We start from the raw sequence: 19180 nt of genomic DNA, 5'->3' as shown, positions 1-19180 counted from the left end.
TTAAGTCAGATCCATTTATACCACATCAGGCTGGATCCTAGAATCAGAAGAATGAGCCCTAAACTGTGGGACTGCTCCTAATGATTTGTATGTAGCATCACTGCAGGGAACTCCATGTGTGTGTTTGCAAAGCTCATAGCATCCATTTGGCTTTGAAGTCCATGATGGGTTGGGTCACTTGTCAGTGTCCTGTCCTATACCTTGTATTTTGTGTGTGCGTGTGAGAAAAGGAGAGGAGGGCTGTAAGAGGAATGAGGGAGTTTTGTTTTTAGAAGTGTAGTTCCTGTGTTTTGAGGAAAGCTAAGAGTCTCCTTCTATACTGTTGGTCCAGCACCAGAGTAGTCTGAAAACTTCATTGATACTCCATTAGGTGTTTTCTGTGGCCATTCCCTTTCTGACTATCACTAATTTTGGTTAAGTAATGTCATTAAATCCAATGTGAAGCTATTCACATGAGCTGTTCTGGCATGGATTATTTCAGTAAATGTGAAAAGTTCAGTTTTTCCATGTTTTTCTTTGGGAAAGGAGAAGATAGTTATATAAGGTGGTTCTGTGTTGGAAAGTAATCAGTTGTTATTCGAATATACTCAAACTATGGAGTTCTTTCATCTTCTTTCCCCAGCACTGGCCTACCAGACCAGTTCCATCAATAAATACACGAAGGAACATTCCAAAAAGATGGGTATGCAGTGTGGGGTTAAACATAGGCAAAACAGTATACCCATGTGGCTGCACCATCGTGACTTTGAAGCTCAGGTCTCCTACTTACCCTGCATGTTCAGATCAGGGAGCTTGCCCTTTGTAATCAGGGCAGGGTGGGTTTTTTTCTTTGGGTTTGTTGGTGCTTGGAGCTTGGCTTTGAGTTTTTTGGTAGCTGTTTTTATCAGTTGTAAGAATGAGAAACCTGCCTTGCTGTTTCTGAGTGTAAAGCTCTTTTTTTCTTAACTACATATGCTAATGAGCTTGCAATAGGCCTTAGCATCTTAAAGGTGGTGTTTAAAGTATAATTGCAAGTGCTTAGATACATAATTTACATTTATTATGCATAATAAAGTATGTAACTAATTGATGTTCTGTAAGGGATTAAATCATCAACTCCAGCTGCAGGACGATTTATGGCAGTGTTCTCAATAATACTCTGACTATCAGAATGTGCTGCAGAAAAAGTTGTCATCTTCAGAACTGTGCACGCAGAGAGCGTTCTCCTTTCTTCTGGTCTCCTTTCCTTCTGATCTGCTTTCTGTTGTGTGTGTGTGCTGTGCAAACAGCATAGATTAAGCAAATGTGCTTACGGAGCAGACAGATGAAAAATAAGTACTTATTTCTTGCAGGAACTGCTAGGAATATAAGTAAAGTGCAAGCTAAGCTTGCACATGTTTGTGTCTGTGCTCTTCCTAAATTGGAAGGGCAGAACATCACACAGAGCATGCAGCCACCAGGGTGCATTGAAGTTCAGAATGGCTGGGAGATAATGTCAACAGAATAGGATGTAGGCAGAGGATAATGGGCTCCTGCTGCTAGATTAAAGCTTGGGCAAAGATGAGCCCCTTTAACAAAAATAAACAGAGGCAAAGCCAAGACATTTGCAGTATTTTTGAAGCAGGAGGCATTTATCTTGTAACAACATCCTGTTCTCTTCTCTTGGCTTCCACTGTACCAAAATAAAGCAGATGATGCTGTGATTCTGTTCAGTGGCTCTTGCTGTAAGAGCTCTGGTTGCCCACTGCAACCTCATCGAAGTAATGCCATGGTCCTGTGGGATGTGTCCCTCAGCCCTTTAAGAAGCTTTACATTTGAAAACACGTGGTGTCATACTGTGTGAGCATGCTGATCTAATTTTCAGTGGAAAAGAATTAATCTATAATAAAACTCGGACTTATCAAAGGATTTTGCAGGCCAGCATTCCCAATTTCCCTTGGCAGGAGGCAGTCTCTGCAGGGAGCAGTGCAGCCTCAGGGCTGCAGGCACTGCTCCCTCCTCTATTAAAAGCCCTCAGGCTCTGTTGTGTTAAAATCAGTACTTGAAGAAGGGGAAAAAAAAAAAAAAAAGAAAATGGGATTGGATTGAGTTCAGTAGGTATGCAGCCAAAGAGAATGCTTGGCACGTTTCTTTTTCTACTTCTGTGTGCTGTCCTCTTGTTCTCTGCTGTATTAGTACATTAGTCTGGTCTCCAGCGATCATGCTGCTGGGCTCAGGCTGGGGAAAGTATCCTTGAGGCAGTAACTGCAAAGAGGACAGCCACACAGGCACAATGCTCTTAGAGAAAAGTCAGCACTAAAATGTACGTAATGCAAACAGTAAAGGCTGTGAATAGCCAGAGTGCTATAAATCAGGGCTTTTTAACTAGCACGCTCGTGCAATATTAATTCTTCTGAATTGTCTCATTTGTCCAATACTGCACATGTCCTGCTGTCTTAAATGGTCTGGATGCAGTGCTGTAAATCCCATCTGCTGAGGTTTTAGGGAAGGGAGAGGAACCAGCAATAATATGCAAATATAGGGAAGTGTACTGCATTCCTCTGTGGGTGGGTATGGTGGTAATGGGCTGACAGTTGGCCTTGATGATCTGGGAGGTCTCTTATAACATCTATGATTCTAGTTCAATTTTCAGTCTTTGGTTGTTCTACAGTTCTCCTGTATTTCTAGAGTTGGTTGAATAATGAACAGTTGATTCTAGGGACGGTGCTGTAAACAGTTATGGCAGCTTATAATTACTGGTTGGAGTCGCTTAGAATTTCATCCTCATTGAGAGCAGCAGACATGGAAGGACCAGTCTCATCTCTCAGTGAAGCGTTTTCTTTGAATTCAAGTTGGTTTCTTTTAATTCTCACTGTTGCGAGGGTTGGTGTCATTCCATGGGTGCTACCAGGCCTGGGCACTGCTCTCAGCAAAAGTTGGTGTTCCCAGATCCTGAAAGGCCAAAAAATTTGATATTAGTACCAAACAATATACGGGTGATAAGTGAAACAACCCCTTTGAAGAGCTCATACCTGAAGCAAGGTGATGCAGGATAGGAAGCAGCTGGGATTCTGAAGGTTTGTATTTCTTTCCCATCTCTGCCACTGATCTCTCAGTGACCTGAAAGTTGACAGGAGTTGCTGTGCTGCAGGTTCCAAACGTTTAAACAGGGAATAATAACACTTTATGATGCACATTTAGAAATGTCATGCAAAAGACTGCATAGGAAGTAGCTATTGTTGTTGCTATCTGTGACCATAAAAACAATGGCATTTTCAATAGAGATTGAAGTTTTGCAATCTGTCCAATGCTGTTATGGCTAGATGCAATTTCTCATTTAATCCACAGCTGCTGCTTTTATATCTTGTCCTAATTCAAAACATATTCTTGCTTTTTTTATGATTTCAGTGCAAGTTGGAATTTCATGCGTGTACTTCTGGCAAAACCATCACAGCTCGATGCGAAGGGCCCTGCCCATGCCTCCCAGGGCCTGAGGGTCCAAAGCACAAGACAGAAAAGACAGGTGAGTTAAGCTGGTGATGAAATGAAAACAGCTAAGCTGTTTCCTGCTGTGTTCTCTGGAAAAGCATAATACAGGTTTTTTATAACTGGTAGATTTCATGTGGAACGCTTTTTGAGAAAAATCAAAAGTACAACGGAACTTTTTTTGTATAATGTAATGCTTCCATTCAGCTTCTGCAGAACTGGCATCTACCTGACAGAGTCTCATAGGAAAACTGAGTTCTGGCTCACGATTTTCATGTATTGTGTGAAAATATTTTGAATGAAATTCTGAATCACGGAGACAAAAAAAAAAAAAAAAAAAAAGAGAGAGACTTAATGGTTATTGCTTTGTATGTAAGTAAAATAGATACACATTTATCAGTAGCCTGTATTCTTATTCAGAAAGTCATTTAGGATTGCATGGGCATATGTTCATGCTCATTGATAATATGGGATCCATATTATCATTATTAGCCTTGTTGTTGATGTTGCCATTGGAAGTCGCATGCTACGTTTATCTGATTTTATATAAGATAAATGTGTGCGTTGCCTCAACAAGCACACTGCAAATGACATTATATGAAACTGAAGGCTGATATCTCAGCACCAATTTTTTCTCTGCCAGCTCTCCACTGAGCTCTGTGTTTAGGTCTGTAAGCTCAGTTAGCTAATTGACCTCCCCAGGGAAGTAAGCACAAGCTGTCTTGGGGTGACCTCATCCAAGGGGTATTAGCACTTTCAAAGGAGAAGCACTCAAAGCCCAACTCCAGCAGCAGTGCCACAGCCAGGTTCTGTCTGAGAGTTCTACTCCATTATGGGAAAGGCAATTTAGAAGAGGAGTTGGTTTTTGGAGTATTTGCAATCATTCTCCAGTCTAGATCTTGAAAATTCAGGTTTGCTCTGTTTCTTGAAAATCACACTTTTGTTTGCCTAGCTATGAAGACTTAAATGAAGTATTTTAGATGGCAAGGTTCTGAAATCAATATATAAATAATATTGCTTTATGTGACTTGAATCTTTGGTTACCGAATGCGTACTGATAAATTGCCTTATACTTATTTTTCCCTCCTTGCAGTCTGTCAAAAACATACTTTTCTTCTCCCTGTATGCCCTCTTTGTTGCCCTTATCAGAAAGAGTATCAGATTAATAAATCTTCAGTGACATTTTAAGCTTACAATTTCATTCACACAAGAGAAAAAAGATTCTAATAACCCTTATCTTGATAAATGCAATTTGACAGGGTATGTGTATTCTAAAACGCAGGCTTTTGTTTTGCTTGACTCAAAAACTCTAACTCTGGCCAACAAAGCATTAATTTAATAGATTGGGTGATCTGTGGAGCAACTTTCCTGAAGGCATTTTCAAGAAGTCCCTCTTGGGATAACAGTACTGTTGCCATTGCCTTGGTGATAGTAGTAGGGCCAAGGATATTAAATGCTTCATTGCTGCCACTCAGTGTGGCATGAAGGGAGTGCTTGGAGAAGCACAGTCACGTGGGAAATAAAGGAAATCCCTGTCAGATGTGTATGGAAATGGTCAAAACAATACACTAGTTATCTCCAGCACCAAGTGTGTGCAAAGGAGCTACTCTTGAGTTTGGTTATATTGCCATAGGCAAGGCCACTTGTAGAGGTGTGGGAGTGACTGTGTGCACGTTGTATGTGTGTATAGCAGGGCTGGATGCTGAAATCCTACTTTTTCTGGAATTTGACCCTCATTAGTCATGATGCATGTGGTGCCTCTGGCTGCAGATTGGACTGAAGGAGTCTGTATGATGTGTGTCTCCCCCTTCCAGCCTGGTGACAACCGATCTTCCTCAAGTTTATACTAGAATCATCATTTCAATTGCCAGTGGAAAAAGTTGTCTACAGGATGGCCTTTAGTATGATTCCTTTGTTTGCTCCTTTCAATACTTGAAGCAAGCTTATAAACAGGAGGGGGTATGTCTGTTTACGAGGGTGGGTAGTGATAGGACAAGGGAGAATGGTTTTAAAATGAGACAGGGGAGGTTTAGGTTTGATATTAGGAGGAAGTTTTTCACACAGAGAGTGGTGATGCACTGGCACAGGTTGCCCAAGGAGGCTGTGGATGCCCCGTCCCTGCAGGCATTCAAAGCCAGGCTGGATGTGGCTCTGGGCAGCCTGGTCTGCTGGTTGGTGGCCCTGCACATAGCAGGGGGTTGGAATCAAATGAGTATTATGGTCCTTTTCATCCCAGGCCATTCTATGATTCAGCAAGTAGTGTCACCTAGTTTTGGAGAAGCAAGCCAGAGTATTACGTGAGGTAATGTGAGAGAGGTGAAATGCAATTGATAGCAGAGCATCTCAGTCCCCTGCAGGCACTCTGCTCCCAGCAGCACTGAAGCGAAGGTCCCCTTCCTCAACCTCCAGTCTGGAGCTCCTGGTAGTATTTACATCACTTGGTGTCATAATGCTTTCTCTAGACTTGACCCCAAATTTCTCTTTTCCTCTTATAGTACGCTGTATCAATATTGCTGAATTTGACTAAAACTCAGCAGGTTGATTTCTTATGTAAAGATTTGTTTTTTTTAAAAAAAGTCAACAATTGGGACTTTGTTTCTACTCTTTATTTAGTTCAATCCATTCAAATAAAGAATAATCTTAAGTAGAAAATGATAGAGCTAAACTTCATGCTCCATACAGATGTGTCAGTGGAAAAATACTAAGGAGAATTACAGTGCAAATGCTTCCAGCAAAATGGAAATGCAGCTCTTAGAGCTATTGCATAAACTTTTTAATGCCTATTATACAACAAGGTTAAATATATGTGCTTGTGAACTTCCAATTTGAAGGCAGTTCACGTTAATCTTCACACATTCATTCAATCATCTTCAAATATTATTCCATAATAAATTACTTTCAGAAATTAAAAATGTAAAGGAACATTTAATTTCCAGCGTACTGTAATTCTAAATGTCGTGACCTTTTTTTCATATGCCTGTGAATAAAACTGGCAGCAGCATCAAAGAAAAGCAAACTAAGTGTATGTGCTCAGAGGTAACAATTGACTGCAGTGTCTGAGTCGTATTCCTTCCTCCTCCCTAGGCTCCTTCAAAACTATCTCTGCTCTGAGGATGAAAATCAAGACTAGTAATCGTGTTTAAAAAAAGTGGAATTCCTTTTATAATGGTGACTGGTGTTACAGAGACATTAATAAAATAACAAATGCTAGCGGAAAATACACCTGAGTAATCTCTAGTGGGGAAAAAAACCCACTAAGAATATAAGCTTTCCATCATGAAGCCAAATGTTTGAAGAGATGATGGAATTGTGTTCTTTATTTTCTGAAATGGAATTTTAAGTCAGTTGTCTGAGATGTAGGGAGCAGGTCTCTGTGAGGGTACTAATGGAAGATTTCAGAAAATAAGACAAGCCTTAATGTCCCCTCTCTTTCTTTTTAAAATCCCTTTAGATTCCTTTGGTTTATCAAAACACTTGATATGCTTCATTATTCACAGCAGTGTCCCAGCTTTACAATATGCTTCCATGCAAGCCACTGATTTCTAACTCAGCTACCCAGCGGCAAAGGTTGAGCTGTAACTTGCATTGAGGATAGCTGCCCTTTCAGAGCAGACGTGTCCTCTTATCTAATGCCTTAAAATGAATGAGGCTGTAATTTCAACAAAAGAAAGATTGATAACTAATTCTTAACCGCTGCCACGAAGGCGCCACTATTTAAGACACAAAGTCTTGTCTGTTGAAAAGAGGTTTTCAGGTACCTCTTTCAAAAGTTCTGTAGCATTAGAGTTCCCGCCAAGTGCAACTTCATTTGATACCAACTAAAGCTTCTAAAACTCCTCCACTAATAAAGGACTTCACAGAAGAAACAATTTTAGCTTCAGTTTTTCAGACCCTGCTGGCAAGGGAAGAGATTTTCTCTTTTGCAGTGTAGCCATCAAAAAGACAACACTGTGCACCAAGGTGGCATCTCTTGGCAAGTGTGAATTCTTGACTGTACTAACACGGTTCTGTCTGCTTCCTGAACAAGTGCATGACTCCTGTTTGTTACAAGTGCTAGCAGTGTGGTAGCTCACGCATGGTGATGATGGTGTAACTGCATTTTAGGTTTCTTTCTGACCATGCTCTCTTTCCGTGTTTTCTAAAATGCTCAATGTTATACCTCCAAACACACTGCTTTTGATTTGTTGCTAACAGGGTCACAGAGCCCCTAGAGCATGAATGGATGCAGTAATTCAAACTGGGTTTATCCCTGTGTATGAAGTCTTTTTGACCTTGCACAAATGCCCGAGGCAAATTCTAAGGAAGCGCCATTATCTTGATGAGGGAATTCTAAGTTCAGTAGGCAAAAGAAAGCACTTTCAATTCAATTACACTGACTGTTGTTTAAATTTCTAAAGGGAGTCAGGAGAACACTTTTAACTACAGAAATAGAATTTGGCAACCTCAGTCAAGAATCTGCCTTGTTTAGGGTATAGCTTAGGTTCTGAATCTAAATGTTTACCTAACAGCCCTATTGCAGGTGATGGATGAGAAGGTCTTATGTTCCATTCCCTATTAAAGAGAGTACTCGCTGCATGGAGTTCATTCATAGAAATCAGTCTTATTTCCCAAATGAGTTGTATAACTTGTGTATGAATGACTGACAACTAAAAGAACTTCAAGTCTTAGAACTAAGTCTTTCTTTATCCAGTTACAGCAAGTGTTTCAGCTTAAAGTTTTTGTATTCAGTTTTCGTGGCTGGAGAGTGCATCATTTTAAAGTTTCTGAAGGTGAAATATGAGTAATGAACGTGGCTGAGTTGAAACTGGTTTCTTGGGTTCGAATTAACAATGCTCAGCCTTTGTTTCCTTTTCTGGCTTGGAAAATAAGACTTCCAAAAGTAGATTTCTAGGTAGATATCTCAGTGGACTATCTGAGTCTCAAACTCAAGGAACAATAAGACAAATGCATTCTAAAACTAAGGCTACAGAGTGTTTCAAAGCTGTATCTTGTTAACTCTGGGAGATTCTTTTTCTCTGTTTTTACAGAGGGGCAATAATATTTACTCAAACCAAAGAGTAACTTTCAGTGCAGAATGCAGATAAGAAAAAAAAGACAGTGATGCATATTCCAGACACTGACATGCCTCTGTCCTGGGCTTCTGTGAGGAGCAAGGATTATCAGCTCTAAACATATTGGGATCTGATTTTTTTGCTTCAGAATTTTCAGTATGAATGCTGCAATTCATTCTTCTAACTTGTTAACAGGATGAAACAGCTTTACCTAAGTAAAACTGGGTTAGCTACTATCTGTAAATAATAATAATAATTATAACTCTTATTATTACTGTTATTTTCTGAGTTTTCACACCAGGAGATTAGTCTTTATTTTGCTACTCCTAGAGGCACAGAAAATTAAACTGTTTTCATTACCGGTAATTTCTGTGAGTAGTGAAGTGGCTGTAACCAATTAATATTTGTTTAAAAGACAAAGAAAAGCAGGCAAGAATTGATATCCTTGCTCTCTGTGGATGGCTATTACCATTCCCCCCCGCCCCCCATTAGAAGAAAAACCAAGTAGCTTCAAGACTGAGGCAGCAAAATCAAGTTCTTGCCAGGGTCAGAAGAAAGAGCAGTGCAGTGGTGGCTGGGGATATTCTGTTCTGCTTCTTCATCTCACATGCGTCTCTTATGTGCACCAGAGAAAAGCAATAGCATATGGGGGGAAAGACTGCACATTCTACATATGCATATTTCATGAGGGAATTTGTATTTTTGTTGGAGGGTTTTATTAGATAGTGCGTTTTCAGGAAGTTAAATGAATATGCCAAAAAAGAGAAACAGGGTAGAATTGTGTGGAAGCTATTAAAGTGAATGTGAACATTTTCATTCCACTGCTATGTGATTGGTAAATATTGCAGACCTCCTCCTATGTCTGCAAAGGAGAATGCTCTGTGCCAACATTCATATGCAGAGCTAACATTAGAATACCTCAGGAAGAACCTATTAAATGGAAGTCCTGTAACTCAGAAAGTTGATGATGCCCTTGTAAGAGGTTTGCTTGAGACATTGCTAGGCCCAACTGTTTGCACCTCAGAAGTATGATACTTCCATGAAGAAGGCAGAGAGGAGTCTTAAATCATGTTGGTCAACTTAGAAGCCATATCACTTTGTAAGGCTTCCTTTTGAATATTTCTATGAAAACAATAGCAGAGGAGGAAAAGGAGAGGTATACTCCTGTAGGCAAATTATTGCCACCTTCTGCCCTGAAACTAGCTGGGACATTTATATTTTCAGAGAAAAAGGATTACCAGCTTACATGGGGATTCATTGTGAAGATTTGAAATAATGGTCCTCACTTTCTGTTCATGCAGATTACAAAATGGCTTTTTCTGAGGAAAGGAGAGGGCTTTGTTTCTACATTCATGAAGTAGTGAAGCTATTGGAAGAAAAGGAAAAAAAGAAAAAGAAGAAAAAGAAAAAAGAAAAAAAATGTAATCAGTAAAAGTGCCATCAGTAAGAAAAAGACATTAGTCACACCAGGGAAAGAGAAATGGGAGGAAGGTATTAGACATAGATCTAAAATAGAAATGAAAGCATCATTTTAAGCCTATGCATTTTTCCAGGTCTTAGGAATTTATTCTCAATAATTTATTTCTGATAAGCTGCACTTCTTCCTGTAGTGACGGCTGAAAACACACACTTCTGGGATGTTTGCGTTATATGAAATTCAATAAAACACAAATGACTTAATTCCAAAACTAACTTGTGCTGTGAATTGAGTCTTGTCACTGCAAACGCTTGTACTCAGGAATTACTGCTCAAGTAAGCAGATCCATTGTCTTTGAATGAGGTCATCTGACTGAATTTGAAGATAACAGTACCTATAAGATAATGCTTCCAGTTATTTTTAGATTTCAAATGCTATTTTTCATATTCACAACAACAGCAGACAGGCTGAGTCACCTACTGAAGGGAAGTTGCTTTAGCAGAGGGGGTTGGACTCAATCTCTGGAGGTTCCTTCCAACCCAACTCTGAAATTCTGTGACAGCTGGCCAACACACAGCGGGACTTAGAGAATTGTTTTGTCAGTTGTAACATTCACATTTCTAGATGTTGTATTTTGAGATCTAGATGCGACCAGTTATAATGGTGTAGTTCAAGGGATCAGGTCTGTACAACGATTGCACACGGAAGGTTTGCAAACATAAACTCAAAAGTCACTTTCCAGTTGGAGCAAATGCTCGTGGGTTTTAAAGCGCTGCTCACTCTACATACTTGTTTTGAATTATATGTGTGAAATACTTATATAACAGAAATACATTTTTTCAGGCACTTCTCATCATAGCTGTGTTCCACAAAATTACTTGTCCTGACCATTCTGTTAGGCTTGAAGAGTAAATTGATGTTTGAACATACAATAACCTTGGATTTGATCTTGAACCCAGGTTGCTACACAGTTCTATAATTGAATGCTGTTTTTTCCTGCTAGGTGATAAATACTTTACCAAAGAGAATAAGTTAAAATACTTTTACTACTTTCTATCATTATACACAGAAATCTCTTAGGTATATGTGTGAAGCTTGCTTTTACATGAACTTGAAGTGGTGAAAGAATTGCCCCTGTGGGAGCTGTTTTACATTTTCTTCTGGCTCATGCCAGGCCCCAGACAGATAACAAGTTAGGAATGGTACCATCCATTGACTTGCTGTCACTTCCTTAGCATCATCTTTCATAGAGTTGATCAAATTACAGCAACCTCCAAAATATAACAGACAGCCTCTTTAGAGGCAAAAGTGACATCAGAGCAGCTAGGAGTGGGACAGAAAGGAGGAAGCAGTGCATGAGAAGCAGCACGTTGTTCACTTAGCTGCTTTTGGGTACTTGCTGAAACAGATGCTGGCTGTAGTAGCAGCACCACTATCAGCTGGATTTGTGCTTACAGCAAGTGCATCTCTTTAACAAGGTAACATGCCAATAGAGTAACATTCAGTCAATTCCTTTCATAATTTCTTAAGGTTGAACAAGGACATGATGCAACTCTTCATCATTGCTGAATAAAGATTGATCCCAGGCCATGCTGGGAGACAGCAACCATATAAAAGTAACTGTGCCATGGTGTAATGATACTAAAACAGCAGCATTTTTAAAAAGCCTCTTGTAGTCTGCCACAGAGGTATGAAACCTGCTGTATCACGGTAAAAGCACGCTTAGACAGCTGAGAGCAATAGGGTTTGTGAGCACTTCATTAAACAAAATGCTAAAATGGCTAATAATTTTAATTTTACAATAAAGGTTAGAAAATGGCAGCACAGCAAATGCTTAGCACCAGCAAGTAACAATTTTCAGGCGAAGTAATGTGATTTTTAGGATGCCAACAGAAAACTATTCAAGTTGGTCACTCTTTTGATAGGAACACTGTGTAGGAACAGCAGGTGTTTATGCACTGGTATGATAAGCGGAGCATCCACATCTCTCTCATCACAAGACTGGTTTCATGTAGTTCTCTTTTTCTCACAAATATAATTCCTGCATTTTGGGGAATATTTCCAAAAATGTTAAAGTCGGTAAAATCCCTGGGAAACCCAACAGGTATGAAAAAATATAGTGCTTATCACTACATGTTTAAGGTAGAACTTCCCAAATAAAATAAAAACAAATATTTTCAGTAACATACAGAAAATAAGGCTTTTCAAATGTCACCTGCATCTTTTTCTGTTTAGTTTTCCCTTTGCTACTTTAAGGACTACATTCCATCTCTGGTTACTGCAATATAAATTTAGACAAGTTCTGTCAGTGCTATTGTACTGGTTGCCTTTGGTAAAGTTATCTGCATCTATTGTGGTGTAAACAAACGAAGGCCTGAGCCTTGTTGATTGCTCCTGAGAGTTCATTACTTGCTATGCACTTCTCAGAGTTGTGTCAAATTAGCTCTGAGTTTTTCTGTTTCTAATTCTTGTTTGCTAGTGCAGAAGGGAGATATGTGAAATATCATCACTTCATTCCAAATATATAAGCTTACATATTTACTGCTTTTGCTGTCCCAAAAGGGAAATCTGTCCATTCTTTTTCCTCTGAAGAATTGCATTTTTTTGTAATTCAGTTTAATGGACTGTGTGTAAATCAGAAAAATATCTTCTGCTTTCTGCTAAAGCAACCACTTAGGCATGGACTGAAATGAGAAGCAGGATCTGCATTTGTGAGTTACTGAGTTTTGAATGATTTGGATCAAGTTCATCTCCGTTATAGCAGAGTAATCCACAAGGAAAAGACTCAAATACCCACAGCACAGGAAATAATTGTCAGTAGACAATTAGAGAAGCTTTCAGGCAACCAACCTGCGACCTTTCTGTCTCAAATGTTGAAACGTAAATGTATCTATGCCATATTTTTGGGTTGCATGGTCAAACTCTGAAGTCAGTTACTCCACATTGCAGTTAAATGCCAGTTGGTGCCCAACAACTGGAGATCTTGGGATGGCTTGGATAGTTAGATCTACAGAGCTGAATGCAAAGCCTTGGTTCCCTGTGAGTGTTCAGAGATGCCTTTATAGTACTTCTAATTAACAGTAGCATTGAAAGTGGCTGATCTGTCCAAGAGATCTGTTTAATTCATATGATGATTTTCCTTCTTAGTTTTAATTACAATTTTCTAATCATGGAATCATTTGAGTTGGAAGGGACATGTAAATGTCATCTAGTCCAGCTCCCCAGGTAATAATGATAACATGTTCCCACTAACACAAGCCAGATTTTCATGATTGTTTAAAAGAGTATGTTTATGGGAAAAGATTTGTTTCTTTTGTAAGAATATACTTTGTGAAACAATATCACTTTATTCTCAGATTTAGTAAATTATGGTCTTAGCTTAATCTTGCTTGTCTGAAGGCAATTTCACGTCTCTTGCTTCTCAGTTTGACAATGGCAGCCTGGTCTTGGAGTTAACAGGCACAATGGGCAGATTCTTATTGTCTAAATTGCAAGGATGGTCTGTAGCTCAGACCCTACTCCCTTATCACACAATCCCTCTGAGCAAAAAAATGCAACTTAGCTAAAATGAAATGTCACAGTCATTTCAGGCAGTGAATTGCATGCTATATATATATCTTGTTGATCCTTCACAATTCAAATTGGAGTTTAGGATTTCAGTTCTTGAATGGGTTGCAAATATTCTTGGAAAATCGGAGATGCAAATAAAGAAGAGATGTGATCTTTTCAGAAGTTTTCCGAGCATTTTATTTGAGCCAAGAATTAGGCTTCATTTGACAGTGTAAAGCGAGGGGAAAAAAACATGTATTTGTCTGAAATTTGGTTTGCTGAGCAATTTTGGTAGATGGTTGTTTATACCTGTAGTATCTCTCTGTGAAGAAGAAACACTTCACTAACGCTCTAGCATAATTCACATTCTGTTGACACAGCTTGGTATTCAAGTGTGGTCAGGAAAGCAGTTCTGCATTGAAGGTGCCTTTTCTGTGTTGTGGTTTTCACAAAGGGCCTAATTAGCTTCTGATTAAGGCACATTGAGCTGAAATGAAAACCAAAAGCCAGAAACAACTCCTCTCCAGAAGTCACAGTGCTAAGGCGTCCAGGCAGCCTGTTGTCTGCAATAATTATAGCTGATCTCACCCATAAAAATTAAGAACCCAAAAATACAAAGTGCAATTAGATGGGCCTTGGTAACAGTGCAAAGTCTTCCCTTGTCTGCGGTCCTTTCTTCTGAGCCCCGTGAGCTGAGAATGTGTTGGAGGAAGTGTCTGTAGATGAAACATCTGTATGTTATATTGCTTATAGGGAGCAGAGAAATTGAGGAAGATTCCAAAAGCACAAAACTCAACAGTGTTCTGAAGTGTACAATGCTCTTTAATTTTACGTATTAGCACTATTGTTCTGGAAGCTTTAATTGTACAACCATCGCTTAACAACCATAAATGTACAAGGCGAAGGTTGGTACAGAAAGTTAAACACGAGCCACCTTCATTTAGTAAAATCCCTTAAACAAGAAGTTTAAATAAAAAAACAAATAAGTTTTCTAAAAGCACGGTATATTTTTATTAGCAAATCTGATTTTTAAGTGTTTTGATTTTCTTGAATATATGAGGAGGAAAGACATGGCGGCTGCTGCGTAGCACATACAGTAGCTGCGTTTGAGAATACTGTTACCCAGAATGCAGCGAATAATGAAAATAGATTTTTCAATGAAGAAGCAGGTGGGAGGTGCTGTCTGTTCAGTTCACATCTTTATGAAAAGAAGTTGAGTTGATTGCAGCAATACTTTGATGTTTCATGTTTCTTTTAAAAAGTTCCTGTTTTTATTTTCTATTGCGCGTCCTTGAGAACTGGAGCAGTAGAAATGGAAAGAAGTTCATTAGCGCAAAGTGTGTAATTATACACTTGGGGTCTAATAATTTGAACATCTGCTTTAATCTCTTTGGTTAGAAATGCGTAAGGGAGAAGAATGACCTTATGCTCTAGCTGATCACAGAATAACTATGTGTAGTTATCACAGTTCCACGTGTAGGTGTGAAAGAGGCTGGTGTAATCCTCAGGTATGTCAGCAGAGGTGTTTCCAGAAATACTGGTAGTGTTTTACAGGGCATTGGTAAGGTCTCATCTGAAGTCAGTTGCAGATTTGGATGAGCAAAGTTCATCAGAGTCTAGTTCAGGCTGGAGTAGCTGAGCAAGCACTGATGGGAATACTTTGTCTTGCGCAGGAACTAGAAAGACTCGACATTTCTTATAGACTAACAGGAAACTTTATTACCAAAACTTTAACTGAGAATACAGAAACTCAGATTTAAAGTGTCTTTTCAGACCAGTGCTTACAAACCACAGCCCTGTACTGATGGATATGGATGGTGCATCCTTCAGGCTTTCAATTCTCATCCTTACTGATTTCCCATCAAATGCATTTCACAAAGTGCCCTCACACAGATAGTTCTGAAACACCTGGCACTGTGTTTTGGAAGGGCTTTTTATTACTTTCTCTACCTTAGTCTAGAGCAAAGCCACTTCTATCACTGACTTCTTTGTGCTCTGTACAATAACGATGTAAAAAGTCCCATCTCCCCAAAGTTAACTTTACTGCACTGTTGAAAAGATACATTGCACCTACTTTAGAGAAGGCGTTTGCCTAACGTAGGTATTTAAATGATAGGATAAAGATAGCTTGAAGGCAATTCTACTATGCATTAAATCAAAAAATCTGTTTTTGCACATAACTTTATAGCTGCTTTTTAGTTGTATAGTTTAGGGTGTAAATGAGTGACAGATTTCACAAAGGGAAGAGATTTGCATGAGATTTGGAAAATGTGAGCTCATGACAGCATTTCACATTGCTGAGGTTCTTCTGTTGCAAAGGCAACCTTGCAAACATTGATCCTTTTGCATATCCAGGCTCATTTTCTTACTGTATTTAAGATCTGTCTTGCAACCATCACTAGATTATATTTTTTCATTACCAGTCCTACCATAGTGAAGGTGATTGAGGAGTTTCTGTTCTTGGGCTGCTGTAATTTCCATGAGTTCTGCAGATTTGCAAGTCTGTACAAGGGTGATGTGTTACTGCAGAATCTCAGGGCACAAGGCATTTGGCCACATTCTTGTGACGCCGAATTCATAAAGTAGAATTTATGTGGTGCTTTATGGGACCAGCTGATTAACTGCAGCCTTCAATAAAGGAAAGATGCTGTGTGCAATTGAAATATAGATATAAAAGAGTGACAATAAAGAAGATGCAAGTGAAAACAATATATTAAGCTTCTGAGAAGTAGATTCATTGGCAGGTCTCTGCATTTCAAAAGAAATTGAGAGCCTACTGATATGTGGTATGCTATTTCATGTTGCAAGATACAGCTATTAAGAACAAGTGTTCAGAAACAAGCTCCTCCTCCTGACCTTGGCAAACTAAATTATATTAAAGTATCTTCCATTTTAAGCCAGTCTGCTCATCTGTGTTGCGCTCTAGGACCACAGAGTGACTACTGCCTTTAATTTCCTGTAAAGAGGTTATTTTATGGCGAAGATCTACCAACCTTCAAATACATTCATGTTTGGCTGCTTGCTTGGGGATGATTTTTATCAGTAGATGTCACAAGGTGCAACTGAATGTGTAAATACTGGCATCTTAATTTTGTAGATAATCCCTTTGTAATAGAATCATAGGATGGCTTAGGTTGGAAATGACCTTCCCATGGGCAGGGTTACTTCAGAGAAAAGCACCGCATCTTTTTGTGCTCGGAGCACCGGAGCTGGACGCTCTACATGGGGCCACATAAGGGCAGAGTAGAGGGCAGTGATTTCCAATTGCCCTGTGCAACACTTTTCACTTGGCCTTGTTGAACCTCATTAGGTTAATGTGGGGCCCATTTTTCAAGCATGTCCAGTTTCTCTGGACAGCATCCCTTGCTTCTGTTGTGTCACCTGCACCTGCTCTATTCAGCATCATGAGCAAACTAGCTGAGGGTACACTTGATCCCGCTGTTTATGTTGTTGATAAAGGTGTTGAAGGGCACTGGTCCCAAGACAGATCTCTGGAGATACCACTCATGACAGGCCTCCATAGGGACAGTTCCACATTCCAGATGACACCAGGACAAATGTTAGCATGGTCAGTTGTAGTGCATTTTCACTGGCAACATGTTTTCTTGCCTTAATTCAGAACACTATCTCCAAGCTCTTCACAGTTTTAGAGTAATTGTAATTTGTTTTTGTCCTTCACCTCTTTGCTCTTCTGAAAACAGACTGTATTCCACAGCAGGGTTTCAATGATGAGGTAAAGTAAACCCTCCTCTAGAAATTGGATGCTCTAACTTACTAAAGTCACTGATACTTGAAAGAGAAATTGGCTTCCCTTGAGAACACGCGAGCAATAAAAAATAAAGCTGTGGATGAGTTTGTACAAGGGCACATAAAATTCAAATTCCTCAGTGCAGACTTTTTTGTGAGAAGTAGAAAACTGATTCTCTTCTACTGGTGCAGCCATTGTATTTGGTTAAGTCATTTTAGAAATCCAAAGCCTCTTTAAAAGGGTTTATTTCCCGGAGGAGACAAATGCAAGATTTTGTATTGCAAGTCAAGTATGCCAGCCTTTAACAAGATTATGAGAGTCTTTTCTGTGGGTCTGTAGTGTGAAAAATGTCCTTAGCTCTAGGTCACAGTAAATAAGAGAAAAAAGTAGCCAGAAGAAATCCATGCAGGCAGCTGGTTTTATGGGTAGGTTGTTAGAGTGGCTATAAAGGAACGGTCTTGAATTTAGACAGACACAAAGGAACCACGCAGGTGTACGCATTCTGTTGAAAATGCTGGTCTTAATGCTGTAGGCCAAAGCTGTTACAATATTACGTACTCTTAGGAAATTTTATTTTAATAGAACAGAATGCCCTGGGCTTCTACAAAATGACTTCTTCTTTTTGAATACTCAGATGCAAAGTTAAGTTTAACTTGCCTTATTTCACAGATGACTGTTTTGAGTGCATATTCTGGGCATTACTGCAAGGATGAAGAGTGGCGTTGTTGAGACAATGATAAGCAATCTACAGGTGCTACACAGAGTAGTGAGGCACAAGGAGAGTCACGCACCAGCTAATTCAGGGTCATAACTGAAATCTAAGTGAGATCTAATTTGGGTTGTGTTAGTGACGTGCAAATCTCTGCAAAATTATTTGTTTTGCATAAAGAAATCAGGTTGGAAAGATGCCATTTGTCCTCAACTTAAAAGTCCTTACGAAATTCCATTAGTTTTTGTACCCTCATGTTACTCTGTTCTCATATAAGCTATGTAAATTTAATATAAGTACCCCAATGTAGGTACTTGAATATGTTTTTATTCCAGCTTCTCGTGCTGCCATTAAATACTCACCAACGTGCCAGTTGTGGGCACTTTAACAGTATCATCCAAACCCTTCTGAGTATTTTGCTGCTGTTAATGGATTCAATTCCACATTCAATTTTATGCACAGGTAAACAAAATGCACACCGTTTCCATGACTAGGAAACCTCTAGTAGATAAACCCTTCCTTTAATTTTTGGACTCAGCCTCCTTCCAAAACAGTAACGGCTTTCCTCTGCAGAGGGACTTTTCAGTTAAACTGTTAGTGGACTGCTTTCTGCTGAGGCTTTTTCTCTGTGCTGAATCCTCTGTTGCTTCAGGGGCTCTGTGTCAAGCACGTGGTTATCATTTCTGTACAGATTTTGGAGGCCAGCATCTCCCCTTCTCTCTCTCACTAATTTGAATGGCTGTCTTCTGCTCAGAAGTGTTTATGCCCTATGCAGAGACCATCTGCCCTCCTGCCAAGTCCTAGTCTTAGGGTTCTGTACGTGGCTGTGATGTTTGTCAGCTTGCCCACTTTCAGCAAAGTTTCTTTTCTCTTTCCCCACGAGTCTCTAAATATAAATTAGCTGCCAGCAATCAGCTGCCTGTAAGACTGTCAGTGCTATGGATAAATTCCTTGCGTATTTGCTTTTACTCCCCATTTGATTCCTCCCTGACTTTTGTATATGCTACTCTTCTCCTCTGGCCTTTATCCCCCAAACCAATACTGTGTAAATAATTGATTTTTCAGTTTACTGACCACACTGGAAAGACGGGATTTGAGGATGTAATGCTTCTTGGTAAAGCAAAAAGACCTTTTAAAAAAACTCTTTAAAAATGAAATCTGACAGTTTTTGAAACAGAGACATCACTTTGAAATGAACGTGCCTAATTTCAACATTTCGGTGCTTCAGCTTGTCGACCTCAATTTGTAAATCACTTTGATCA

General features: G+C 39.4%; 1 protein-coding gene across 1 annotated transcript in view; it reads left to right on the top strand.

Annotated features, from left to right (window-relative positions):
• SPOCK1 (SPARC (osteonectin), cwcv and kazal like domains proteoglycan 1) overlaps positions 1-19180 on the top strand; it is a 257730-nt gene that overhangs the window by 194215 nt on the left and 44335 nt on the right. The window contains exon 6 of the mRNA XM_048961050.1: positions 3367-3481. Coding sequence (XP_048817007.1) covers positions 3367-3481 — 115 coding nt within the window. The remainder of the gene's footprint in view (positions 1-3366; positions 3482-19180) is intronic.

This window comes from Lagopus muta, chromosome 14, assembly GCF_023343835.1.
Source record: "Lagopus muta isolate bLagMut1 chromosome 14, bLagMut1 primary, whole genome shotgun sequence".
In the NCBI taxonomy this organism is placed as follows: domain Eukaryota; kingdom Metazoa; phylum Chordata; class Aves; order Galliformes; family Phasianidae; genus Lagopus; species Lagopus muta.
The sequence above is the reverse complement of the archived record's forward strand: the minus strand, read 5'-3'. Positions and strand labels throughout refer to the sequence as shown.